At 37.8% G+C, this 13,430-nt stretch overlaps 1 protein-coding gene across 2 annotated transcripts; it reads right to left on the minus strand.

Annotated features, from left to right (window-relative positions):
* Positions 1–198: 198 nt before the first annotated feature.
* Positions 199–8,899, minus strand: LOC127790298 (uncharacterized). 2 transcript variants are annotated; one of them, XM_052319738.1, is made up of 10 exons: positions 8,459–8,899; positions 7,885–8,088; positions 6,650–6,752; positions 2,872–2,937; positions 2,363–2,442; positions 2,201–2,278; positions 1,526–1,617; positions 827–938; positions 605–730; positions 199–474 (listed from the first exon to the last, which is right to left on the minus strand). In XM_052319738.1, the coding sequence occupies exons 1-10, from the start codon at positions 8,750–8,752 to the stop codon at positions 358–360; spliced, it is 1,272 nt and encodes a 423-aa protein (XP_052175698.1). In that variant the 5' UTR covers positions 8,753–8,899; the 3' UTR covers positions 199–357. The 2 variants fall into 2 exon arrangements, with proteins under 2 accessions (XP_052175698.1, XP_052175699.1); XM_052319739.1 differs by lacking the exon at positions 2,872–2,937.
* Positions 8,900–13,430: the final 4,531 nt, after the last annotated feature.

The raw sequence follows: 13,430 nt of genomic DNA on the forward strand, positions 1-13,430 counted from the left end.
ACTGAGAGAATAAATTAAACAGCGCTGAGATGCCCAACCCAACTATGTTGCTGCATAAAAATGAAAACATTTTCGATAAGAAACAAAAACGTGAAAATAGATATTTTTATAAAAAAATAAGCATAAATAGAATTCGAAACGGGAATAGAAAACGTTTTCGAAACCTTTCACAAACGAGAAAACGACACCTATGAGATATTTTCGTGCAACATAACAACCCAATACAACATTTATTCCAAGCAAAATTGTACACTCAACCGATTATAATTTATACAACACACTCTATTAAAAGTTCAACACTAACAGAGAAAAAAAAAAAAAGGAATAAATTGTACACATGAATTGGGATCCTATTAACTATTTCTGCAAATTGCACACTCGGCCCTTGTATATTAGCTTCCAAAGTGCCGACTTGGCTTCCTCCAATGTTTCTACTGCATGCCCCTCCTCGAATGATAGCCTCTGTATGTTGAACTGGACGCACGGAAAATTAATGCAGAAAAACACCCGAGTTTTCAGTTGCAGTGAGAAGTGAAAAAATCGCCAGACTGGCTCAATGTGTTGAAGAAGAAGAAGAAGAAGAAGAAGAAGAAGAAGGCAATACTTGGGCGCCTTGCCGAACTCGAATATCGGTTCCTTTGCTGTCTATCGATATAAGAGCAGCATCGTCTACTTCGATTTCCATGGACAGAAGCTCTTTAAGGGGCGTTGAGAAGATAGCATTGAGCTCCTACGCACAAACCCAATTTAGACCAACCAGGGATGATGAATAATCATATATACTAGCTTAAGATGATTGTATTTTTCTATCCTTATCATTGACTACCTTCAGATTTTGCTCGCCACCATCCACTGCAATCTTGTCAGGTTGAACAGCCTCGTATTCCTTCACGTCAACCCAAGCAACGGTTCCAAAGCCTCCAATGAAATAAATGTCACTGATGGCACCAAACAAGAAACAAATGCATAAGCTCTTCATGCTTAAAAATTGTATACTACGTTGGCTCTCTCTCCCAGGGATAAACAAACCAAATGGAAATGATGAAACAATTAGAGATGTACTATATATTTAACAATGTTAAGAGACAAATTCTGATTGACAGCTTCAGCAAAAATAGTTTGCCAAATCCTTGCGGAGATGATAACACTGCATGCCATGCCAAAAATCATCTCCCCAAAGATCTTTATGCAAGTGGAAACATCTATATTGCGGGAGCATTGCAACACAGGTCTAGCCATCAAGGGATGTAAATGTTTTCATTTCCTCCTCCTAATCCAGGGTCCTAGTTTGTCGGGATTTGTATGCTTTTCACAAGTGTAGGGACCCTTCAAAGTTGATCTATTAATTATTAAAAACACCTCAAGGAGGGAGCTTCTACACTTCTTCCCACAGAAAATCAGTTTGGAAAGGATCTCAATCCTCCAAAGATTTTAGCAGTTCCAAGAGATATGATACTGAACCAACAAATTCTGAAGCATGCCCACTTATTCGTCATTTTATAGCACTTGGACTAAGAAACACCACCTTATCTTCTGCATCCTAAAATAGTAGAAGTTTCCCCATTGTTGAGAAGGCCCCTGCTGATGCTTGGCAATATACTGTTTGTGTGCCCATTCCTGTAATAAGAAAATCAGGCAAATTTAACTGCAGCTATAAATAGATAGGAATATCTTAAAAGCACGTCTAGACAATTGTAGTACTTGAAAATCCATTTTCAAGTTTCCTGTCACCCTTCATGCAACAAACACATTCATGTAGTAAAATCATAATGACACATGTAGACAATTGCAATATTTGAAAATTCATTGTCAAATTTCCCGTCTCCATTCATTCAAGAAGCATAGACCTATCTAATGATTCAACAGCTCCAGCAAACAACTATGAAAACCAAAGGTGAGCAGTCATATCTATTTAGTGCTCGATGGCGTCATATATTTAAGGTGAACAAGGAAGAACAATAGACCCAAAGCTTGAACAAGAATAGGAAAGCCAATCCATAAAAGAGTATTATTTATTTCCTCTTTGGCTTCAACATGCCCCTCAGATTTTACAAGCATTAAAGAGTTAATCATAAAATATCAAGTAGAGTACTAAAAAAAGGATTTTGTGTAATGTATGGCCAACTAGGCAAAACAAGAAATTGCAACCACTTTCAAAGCTAAACTATAATTTTGCATAAATATGTTGAGATTGGCAAACCTGCTGATGTTCTGGAAGAGGAAAGACATCACCAAATATTGTCACCCTTGCATTTGATAAGCCACTCCATCCAGGTATCTACAAAGCCTAACTGTCAATGGAATCAATAAATGGAAAACTACTAACAATTATTGTTAAGGAGAATAAAATAAAAGTACTAACCTGCACAACAAGGGTGCATCTTGGATCAGCTAACAAATTTCGCGTATGAATAGCCAAAGGTGAAAATGAAAATATTGGATCTGGAAAACAAGTTTGATACCGAATCAAACTTGAAACTATTGTCTAATATTCAATTGTTTTAAACATATACATAGAGAGTAGAGCAAACTCTTTAGGCACAAGTTTAATACTAGCTCTTCTAATTTGTCAAAAAGGAGGAAGCACTGCTCAGCAGGGATCAATGTAAAACAATGTGGTTAGTCGAGTTTAATTACACAATTCAGTTTTTGGATTATTCTGCTCAGGTTTGCAAGGGAAAAGGGGATCGCCTGTAAAGAATATTTTCAGTGAGTGAAGTCAAGCCTAAGAAACACAAGCTTGAATCAAGCTTCCAACTTTGGGCAACATTGCAGGTAGAACATGATCTAGTAGTAGTCAAACGGGCTCATTTGCAGTTCTCAGAATTTTGTTTAACCATTAAAAGGGTTTAATGGTAAGGGATCACTGACCAGCCGAAGATGATCTGACGCCTCTGGAAACACGGAAAAGAAACCAATACAGTAACTTATTGCTTCCTAAGGGAAAAAAATGGAATGAAGATGCATTTCAAATAATGACACAAATGCAATTAAGATCAAAGAAATATTTGCGAGAACACAGATGATATTAAAAGGCACAACTTCAAAAAGGAAAGGTAGGCCAAAGGATTCCCCCAATTGTGACATCAAGGGAGGGCCAGAGACATGTAGCCTCACCACGCTGCCACAAAACAAAGTTAAACTTCATAAAAGTGTGGCATCGCTTGCTTAAAGATGCTCAGCACCTCCTCAACTCAGCAGCAGGAACTCTCCACCTGAACACTCCACTATAATAGCCACATTCTTGTGATGTTCCTATGTGTAAATCGCCAACCAAAGGGCATATCTAAAAACCTAGGTTAAACACAATCTAAGATCTCTTTTACTCAGGAGGTGCAGGGCTTCTAGAGGTGGCAGTTGAAGTTTAAGGCTTGTCGAGTGTAAATCCTCCACCAAGAAGATCCTTATTTAGACCAGTTCACACATGCACACAGGGAGAGGGAGGATCCCTCAAAAATGTTCAAGAGCCATGTACTCCACCTACAATTTGGTCTGCATGACCAACAGATGACCATGATTTGGAAATTTTGGCAACAATCCTTCTGCAACTAACATGGTCACCCAAATCTCAGTGTTAGGGGAAGAGATTGGTTTTGTTTTTTTTGGTCTTTGAACTGCCTTAACTACTCTCCCGACTTTGGGTAGTCCCGTGGTCTCCCAATGCCCACCATCATTCCCAGAAGGCTATCAATTGATTATTGGGCCATATCTCTTTCATTTTACTCCACTTGGAGGAGCCATGCCTATTGTGCCATGCTCTGTAGAGGTGAACCAACAAGTCTCAGGGGCTTCTGAGTCTTTAAGTGTACCTATATTAATCTTCCTCCAACCACAAAATAACAAGACCAATCTCATGACCGCACCCAGAGAGATACTGAATAGCCTATCATTCATAGGGATGTTATCATGAGTAAAAGAATCATAATGAAGACTCAGATTACCAATTTTAAATTCTAAGGATTAGGAAATTTTAAAAATTTGCGAGGGTGGAAAGAGCATTAAGGGTGTGTTTGATAGCATTTAGTTGGAAAACAAAACATTTTCCAATTTGCATGGAAAACAAAAACCATCTCCCCCCTAGATGAAATTTTCCATGAAAAAGGGGCCAAATGATGCTTTAATAGTTGTATCATGGAATTCAATTCCATGGAAAATGTAGTGTGTCAAACAATAAACATGAAATCCAATTCCTTAGATGAGACATTTTCCATGTATTTTCCATGCTATCAAACACACCCTGAATATGTTCTAAATTCTACTTGAAACCCTTGACACTCAATTCCAATCCCAGTTGCTTTTTTTTTTTTTTTTTTTTTTTTTTTGGGGGGGGGGGGGGGGGTGTTAACAAATTGATGCATTAAGAAAAGGATGCCTCCTGGGAAGCTACCAAAGATTGTCCTGCATCCTAAGGAAGTAAAAAGGAGAATGAAGAAAATATTACATTTCAAAGGTCCAAACTCCAAAGTTGCATTGGCAATTCAATTACTTTAGTGTCTCTATTAAAAAACACCTCACTTCTTGATCACAACTTACCACCTCCTCGTGGCTGCTTGTACAACCCCCAACCCCTGGCCCCCCTTCAAAATTAAAAAAAAAAGGGGGGGGGGAGGGAAACGCATAAATGTCCACCCCAATTTCTTTTGCTAATTTTGGCTCTGATATTGGACACCCCTACAAACTAGTAATCTTCCTCCAACCATAGATCTTTAAAACTAATCTCAATCAGCACGTCAAAAGTGGCAATGACCACTTTGCCCATCTTAAGGATGTATCTTGACACAATAAGTCATAATGGAGACTTTGCTCACATTCAAATTTTGAGGATTAGAAACAACTAAAAACTGGTATGTAAATGAACTTCCTAATTCATATTAGAGTCATATGCTACTGAACAAGTATCCCATAGCAAGGAGGGTGATGCTAGCAATACTATTAGGTACACACCTCTACCTTTTACTCCCTCTTTTTAATTATTATCGTGTTTGCGATTATTTACATGTGCACAGATAAGTGCGACAATCATGAACCACAAGATACTGTAGATGGCAGAAAAACATACCATTTGGATCCTTAAATACAAGGGATGAGTTGCCTATTACTCAACTATCCCCATGTTTATGGATTTTAAAATTTACCAAAATGAAGCTATTCTCATTATCATAATTTAAATAAGATGGATGTAGGCTAAAGGGAAGGTGAGACTTGGTAGTAACAGTAAAGTTGCTTCTATATGACTAGAAGTTAACAGGTTTGAGTTGTGGAAACATCTTTACAGAAAATCGAGCAGACTGCAAACAAGTACAACCCTCATGTGACTCTCACAAAGTGGAAAACCTTGTACACTAGGAATGGCATTTAAACATAGGCATATGGGAATACTTGGTTTCACTCTTACTCTTACACAAAGGAGGGGACAAGCTTAACCAAGCTGGCAACAAAGGCTGGCAAGCAGAACGAGCTCATATTGGGGCATTGAAAGGGAAAGGTTGTTTTACCAGAAAAATATACAGCCTGCCCCCGTTCTTGCTAGCTGATCATTAGTTTCAAGTGCTGTACTTGAGCAAGGATGATATTTTGGCAGCAAAGTTGGAGAATTCAGTGACGGCAGCCTAAAATCATTGAGACCACGTTGATTGAAACAGAGGATGGAGCTTTTCCTTGTTTTCTCTGAGCTTCATATATCTATTATTTTAACATGCTCTTCCATCATATTAATATTATTAACAGTATGTGTGTCTAGTTCACACAAATATAAATTCACAACCCTAATTCATTATAACTTATAAGAGAACATACTGGGGAGCAACAATAAGGGTGTGCATGCCACGCTTTAATAGAAGCAAAACTTTTTACTAATCAACAGTTAGACACCAATGATATGCAGTATCAGTCAACACATTTTTATTTTACCAAGAAAAAAGAAGACCATTTGAATGAGCATTATCACCAAATCTTTTACAACTATCTTTCAGAGCCACATTCCATATAGATTTTAGTTCATTATACTTAATTTTACTTCCTAAAAGACCTATAAGAGCATTAACAAAATTCTAGGATAACTATCAAAAATAAAAGTTGTAGGATTACTTTGCACCATTGAATTTGCTATTTTAGAACGAGTATTTTAGTCTTCTAGGATTGAATGTTACTCTGACATGAATGTTACTCTGACATCACTTGATGCTACTAAATAAGTTTTATATTCATATTGGATGTTCCTAGAAATAAGAGGTCAATGTCAGATCACGGATCTGACAGAGGTAATTCTCGTCGAGAATTAGGCGGGAATTATAGATGGGGGAAGGGAATTGAAGAATTAAGGGTGAAGAACGGAGAGGAAGAGGGGAAAAGAGAGAGAAATTAAAGGGGAAATTTGGAGAAAAGACAATTCAAATGTTATTTGATGCCTTTCAAATGAGCCGGGACTCTGCCTTTAAAGAGTTCCACAGCTAAAAATAGGCGCCACAAACGGTTACAAACCATACAACTTGTTTCGCCTAACTACCTACCCAATTACTATCTTGCCCTTACAATATCCTCCTTATTACAGTCTAGTAGTCTAGGTACATGACAGTCAACAAATTGATCAAGCCATTCATCATTGCAACACAACTAAACCTTTTGTAGATACATGATATGAATTACGTACGTCCCATCGAATCTGGTGCAAAGTCAACAAGTGAACCAAATGGGTATCCTTCTCGTCTATGGTGCATCCGAGACATCACCGTACACACATGAGCAAACCTAGCCTTAAATTAAAAGAAAAAGGCGCAGAGTTATTAGACATACAGAAATACAGTAGATGTAACAAATTACTAACACCATCAATAAACATTAGAGAAAAGAGAGTTCCATGCCCAGAAATGGAATTTTTGGTACATATGCATGCATGGAATAGCACAAGCATGAATGGAGCACAGTTTTCAAACACAAATCTCATTGTTTCACAAAAAACACCACATTTTCTTTACTGGTTAAAGATACATGATTTTTTAAAAAGGATCACAAATGGTGACCATAGATAATGCAAGTGCAGAAAGACAGAAAACAAAACATGTGCCTGCTGGGCAGTGTCAGCTCAAGAGCGGTGTTTTTGCACTGTAAGAACACTTCGATATCAACTAGAAAGAAGAAACTATCCCAGAATGAAGGCCCACCATTTGATGGCCCTAGGAATAAATCAAATGTTCTAAAGATTGACAAGGGTAAAGATTTTGATTCTGAGAATGCTCATAATGGTTTCCAAGTCCTGAAATTTCCAAGGATAATGTTGTATAATGTAAAAGACATGAGCGGTTAATCTTATCAAGTTGAATTATTTTATGAATACTTCTTGATATTGAGAAAGACCTAGCTAATGCTAGGTGCATAGTATTAGTTCCCATAGCATGCAACATTTACATAACCATAATATATGTCAATATGTTGGGTGTCAATCCATTAATCAAGAACTATCTAACAATAATATGCCTGCCCGCAGTAAACATCAGATGCATTCAAGTCAACCCTTCTCCTTTCCTCATTTTCTTTTTGCTTTTTACTTCTTTTTCTTTTGCAATGTTATTTGCCTTCTTCATTTTACCTAGTTTACAGAACCACAAAAAAGAAACGGTCCAGTTACGAAATTATGTTACAAGCATAAGAAGTCAGCCGATCATAGCATTCAGTTGATCGTAGCAAACAGAGAACTTGAGCAAGTTTTGATTCAATGGCCGAAAATATATAAAATAGACAAAGTTTCTGGCACAGGTATTCCTATACATCTATTCCAGTCCTCCTCCATCAAGTACCCAAAAATTAAATTTAAAAAAAAAAAAAAACAACAACAACAACAACAGGGAAGAGAGGAGGAAAGAAGGATCAGAATGATAATTAATCTACCTGCCCCATCAGATTGCGCACTGCTAAGGCGGGTGGAGGCAAACCATGCGCAGAAGTGGCACTCTGCACCCCACCTGATATTGGAGTTCTGAATAGCCCAGCTCTTGTGCTTCCCCCCGTTCCACCTCCATATGTGACGTTAAAGATGATCTTTGGTGTCTTTTTTCCTACCTCTCCGATGTTCTGATTGCAGTCCTCATTACCCTTCAGAATATGAGAGAGGTCATCACAACAAATGCGAAGTAGCCATTTGAAGTATCCATTCGCAGACTATATTATAAAACAAGCATTTTTTTTTTCCCTAAATAAAAGCATAAACTATAGGCATATCAGACGAGAACCCCAAGAAAAGGACTCAAATAAGCATAGTAGAATCTCAAAGATGTGGAAATACTTCTATTCTTCAACTCGCTTTCGCGGGAGAAACATGAAGAAAATCACAGCGGAGGAAATCACTTATCAAAGAAGAAGATAAACAAATATTCCAGGCCTCCATATGAATTCAATTTCTTCCTTCTCGCACGTTTTTTCATTGAAGTCAAGTTTACAAACCAAAATCCAACTAGTTAAATACCTGCGTCAAAGAAGCACTGTCTTCAGAAACTGAACCCAGTCCGCTCTCCTCGACCTGTATTTCCTCTTCGTTTTCGTCCGACAATTCCCGTGAGAACGCGAGAACACGAGACCCGCAAGTCCGAGGCGACGTAATAGGAAAACTTTCATGGACTCTCACAGGGCCGGTACTAGGAGCAGTAGCAAGAGTAATACGCTGATTAAGAGTTCTGATCGAAGATGGAGGTGCGGCGACAACTTGATGCGCGTCCGGCAACTTGGAAACGAATAGAGAAGAGCTTAAAAGAGCTTCCATTAAAGAGCCGTATAAAGAACTCGAAACCCTAGCCTTTTGTTTGTAAATAGCTCGAGTTCTGAAATTCGAAGCGCGACCGGTGCTGGTTTGTGCCAGGAGGGTTTTTCAGAACAAATGAAGAGAGAGAGAGAGAGAGAGGGGGGGGGGGCGGGGGGGGGGGGGGGGAGAGAAACGGCTGTGGACTTGCGTCAGCTTTAGTGATACTAAAACGGGCCTCGCCGGTTCGGTCGGACTTGGGCTCACCATCGGCCCTAAAGAGATGGGCCGAGCCAGGCTTGACCCGGCTCGTTCATGTAAAGCAGGCCCCGCTTGACCTGTGAGCCAGCCTAAAGCGGGTAGAGCCTAGTAAAAGCCTATCAGGCCGACTTATTTTTAAAATAATTTGAGAATAATTTTAAAAGTATATTTATTTCATCAATATTTAAGGTATACAAGTATTTTAAAAAATATAAATTCTAGTTGAAAAATAAAAATTTAGAATGTAAAGGTTAAAAGTTTGAAATTTGAAACTTTTAATAGTTCATAGTTCTACTTTTAATGTATAACTAAATTTTATAAATATTTTAAAAAATCATAAAAATTACTTCATATTTTGAATTCAAGCCCAATATAAGACACATATTTATTTATATGTTAACAAATTTTTAAGTGATTATGCATTTTGTGTTTTAAATATAAAACACCATCGCTTTGTGACCACTTTAAATCTAACACCATCGCTTGAGTGTTATCGACATCCGAAATTGGTCAACCGTTATTTGTTAGCCCGCACTGAGAGATAGTCATGGATTAGGCATAATTCTGACCAAACCACATAAAACTTTCTTGAATACAGTTTGTTCTTTTGTTTTATTTGTTTATTCTCTTTACATTTGCGTTTATTCTCTCAGTACAGACTAACAAATCACGATCGACTAATTCCGAACGTCGACAAATATCAACCACCCAACCAAGGCCCAATAATTTAAAGTGTTTGCTGATTTGATTTACTCGCCAAAAACATTTTCATCAACAACCCTATAATTGAATTGTAACTTCACTAGTAAGTTGAGGTTATTTTCTTTAATATATCAAATTATGTTTCCAATTTGGAGACCATGATGTAACAAACAATCTTTTTATTGATTATATTTTATCTCTTTCTACATTTATTATGATTTTTTTACAAAAAAAGTTACTAGATAAATAGGATCTGAATACTTAATTAAATTCGACTAGAAAATACTATTTGATCCAACGCCAAACATATTTCAGATCGGTCTCCAATCAAAAGTTTTGGAAAAAGTTGATCCAAGTGCTGTCTTTGGGGTGAAGACAAAAATAATTAAAATTTTCATTTTTAAGGGTACGTTTGATTCCAATAGTGGAATTTGGATAGAAAGAAAATAAATTATAGGGAATTAAATTACCTAGAATTAAATTATAGGGTAAATATCAATTGAAGGCGTTTGATTGTCTTAATTTTCTACCTATAAATTACTTAAAAATAAATCAAATATCTTATACAAAATATTCAAAAAACCAAATATACTATACAAAATATTCAAAAAAATCAAATATATACACACAAATATACATACACACACCCAACTTTCTGTGTGTGTATGTATATACACAAATATACATACATACATAGGAGAAGAAGTGAGACTAAGAAGATAACCGACAGCAAAGCCAATGACGCCATCTCCCTCCAGCCTCAACCTCAATTTCTCCGCCCATTTTTGCTCTACAAAAATACACTCTCTCTTTCTTTCCAATAGCCTTTCGTTCTATATAAAATCTCTTCTGCCCTTTCTCACCCCATGCTTTGCAGTCACTGTTTCGTTCTGCTCCAATGGTCGTCGCTTTCCAAGGAATCGAAACCACCGCAGCTCTCTCATCTGCCAGTGTTCTGGAGTCGAAAAGGTTACATTTCCACTTCTCTTCGTTCTTATTGATTATATTTTATCTCTTTCTACATTTATTATGATTTTTTTACAAAAAAAGTTACTAGATAAATAGGATCTGAATACTTAATTAAATTCGACTAGAAAATACTATCTGATCCAACGCCAAACATATTTCAGATCGGTCTCGAATCAAAAGTTTTGAAAAAAATTGATCCAAGTGCTGATTTTGGGGTGAAGACAAAAATAATTAAAATTTTAATTTCTAAGGGTGCGTTTGATTGTAAGGGTAGAATTTAGATGGAAAGAAAATGAATTCTAAAGAATTGAATTACAGAGAAAATGAATTCTTGTAAATTAGAAGTGTAAACTATTTGATTGGTATAATTTTTTACCTTATTTTCTATCTTTTGATGTTTGATTGGTAATATTTTATATAGAATTTGATAGTTTTTATTTTTCATTTCTATACATATTTATTACAAAAAATTAAAAATAATAATAAATGCTATTTATTTATTAATTTATGATGAAATATAATAATAAAATAAAAATAAACCCCAAAATTACAAAACCCACTCTCTCACCCACTCTCACCCCCATACCCACTTTCTCACCCTCTCTGTCTCCCTCATGCGTCTCCCTCCCGCCAGCGCCATTACTAAGCGTTTCTGAAGGTGCAGAAGATCGGGCCGACAACCCCATTGTCGATCTACTGGGTCAACGTCGATCTCCCGCGACCATGGCCAACAACTAGATCCTCGCCATCGTTGATCTTCTGCACCATCGGCAACCAAATCCTAGCCATCGTTGATCTTCTGCACCATCGACTTCTCCAACCCCATCGTCGCCATTTGCGTCAGCCGCAACGTTGCCGCCGTCACTATGAGTCTCTCTCTCTTTCTCTCTCTTCTGTGGAGATGGCGACAAAGCCCAATACGGAACTCATCTTCGGCGGCGGATATGGGTGAGCAGAAGTTCGGTTAAACCGAACTAACCAAACCGAACCGACCAAATTGGTCAGTTCACTTCGATTTTTTAATGAAATAATTTAATTCGGTTAATTCGGTTCGATTTTTTTTATGAAACAGTTTGGTTCGGTTAGTAATATTTCTAATTTTCGGTTATTCGGTTAACTGAATTAACCGGTTCAGCCACCCCCCTTCCTTAACCGACCTAACCGGTTCAGCGCCCCCCCAAAACACGGAACCCACCCCACCCGACCCACGACACTCACTCCCCCCATCTCAGTTCTCTCTCTCTCTGTCTCTCCCCCACCCTCGTCTGTGACTGCTGCTAAAACTGCACCCCATCCCTTCTCTTTCTCTTTCTATCCATCTATCTCCCCCCACCCTCCCACTCATAGGCGAGACTGCGAGATCGATTCCGGCGGCCCCAAAACACAGAACCCACACCCGACCGAATTGAACCCTAACCCTCACCCCACCATCCCTCGCCTTCGTTTCTTCTTTTCATTATGCTTGGACGATCGACGAGGGCTATTCCAAGATCTGGGCCATGGCGACGGCTGCCGAAGTGAATGAGGGGCAATCGGCGATGACGACGTGCGCGTCGAAGCTCGTCAACCAGACCGACGCCTTTCCCTTCACCGATCGCCGATTGTCGTCCCCTTCGTCTCCTTGTTTCTTCCTTCCCTTGTGCTTGGACGATCGACCCCATACGGCCATACCAACGATGATCTGTCATCAGACACAGGTTACTATTGATGTTAGGTTAAGATTTTAATTTTTCAATTTTTTTAACTTTCAGTGATAATCAGTCGTCCCCTTCGTTTCCTTGTTATGGATTTGTTTCTTGATATTTCAGTGACGTTAGTTACTTAGTTTCAGTGAGATAGTTTCTTGATATTTTTGCCTTTCATTTGTATTTCTTTTTTTTGCACAAATTAATTTGTATTATCTCAATTTCTAAATGATTTTGCTGTTTTTGCATATGTTGTTCTTGTATTTCATTTCTGCAAATTTGTAGAATGGTTTGTTTCTATACTGATTTTGCATAATCGGTTATCAGTTCGGTTAATTCAGATTAGTTTTCGATTAGTTCGGTTTTGGTTAGTTCGGTTAGTAGGGTTGGTCGGTTTGGTTCGGTTCGGTTATCATATGTTGGTCGGTTCGATTCGGTTATAACCGATTGCAAACCCCTAACGGTGGATGGCGACTCACAGGAAGTCGGAGATGGCAACGAAGCCAGAGTCGGGGCTCGTCTTTGGCAATGGATGGCGACGAAGAGGAAAGGGACGAAGCCGGCTCGAATGGGAGAAGAACTAGAGAAATTAAGGTGGACAAAAGTGAATGTGCTGTGTGCGTGGTGATTGAATTGCCTGGAAATGGAAAACAAGCCCCCCTAGGAAAATCATTTCCCGCAAAAGTGAGAAAATAGCATCACGTGGTCAAAAATGGGAACTTAATCTCCTTACTAAATAAGTGCAATCAAACACTGCAAAAGTTAGAACTTGGGTGAAAAATACTCATTTTCCATAGAAAATAAGTGCAATCAAACAGGCCCTAACATCAAAAGATTACTCTTTAATAGATCAAAAATCACGTCAATGAAAAATGAAGGTAATATATAAGTGTTCATAATATAAGTTGAGATCACGTAACCGTATTATAAGTGATATTCCCTACTTGTTATATATTAATAATAGAAAAAAACACATCATTTCCCATTTCAACAACTTAACAATAATAAATATGAGATAAGATAATTCATTTTACTATAGTATAAAATCCACTCCACTTACCCTAAAAAAAAATAGAGAAACAAAT

Source organism: Diospyros lotus, chromosome 14 (genome assembly GCF_014633365.1).
Source record: "Diospyros lotus cultivar Yz01 chromosome 14, ASM1463336v1, whole genome shotgun sequence".
NCBI classification, from domain to species: Eukaryota; Viridiplantae; Streptophyta; class Magnoliopsida; order Ericales; family Ebenaceae; genus Diospyros; species Diospyros lotus.

Bases quoted from the DNA above. Each gene is read 5' to 3' on its own strand.
- LOC127790298 (XM_052319738.1), bottom strand. From the start codon at position 8,752: ATGGAAGCTCTTTTAAGCTCTTCTCTATTCGTTTCCAAGTTGCCGGAC. The intron at 6,753-7,884 runs GTAGATTAATTA...TTTTAATTTAAG, and splicing joins TGCGCAATCTGATGGGGCAG to GCTAGGTTTGCTCATGTGTG. The intron at 475-604 runs GTATTGCCTTCT...CCGTGCGTCCAG, and splicing joins GAGTTCGGCAAGGCGCCCAA to TTCAACATACAGAGGCTATC.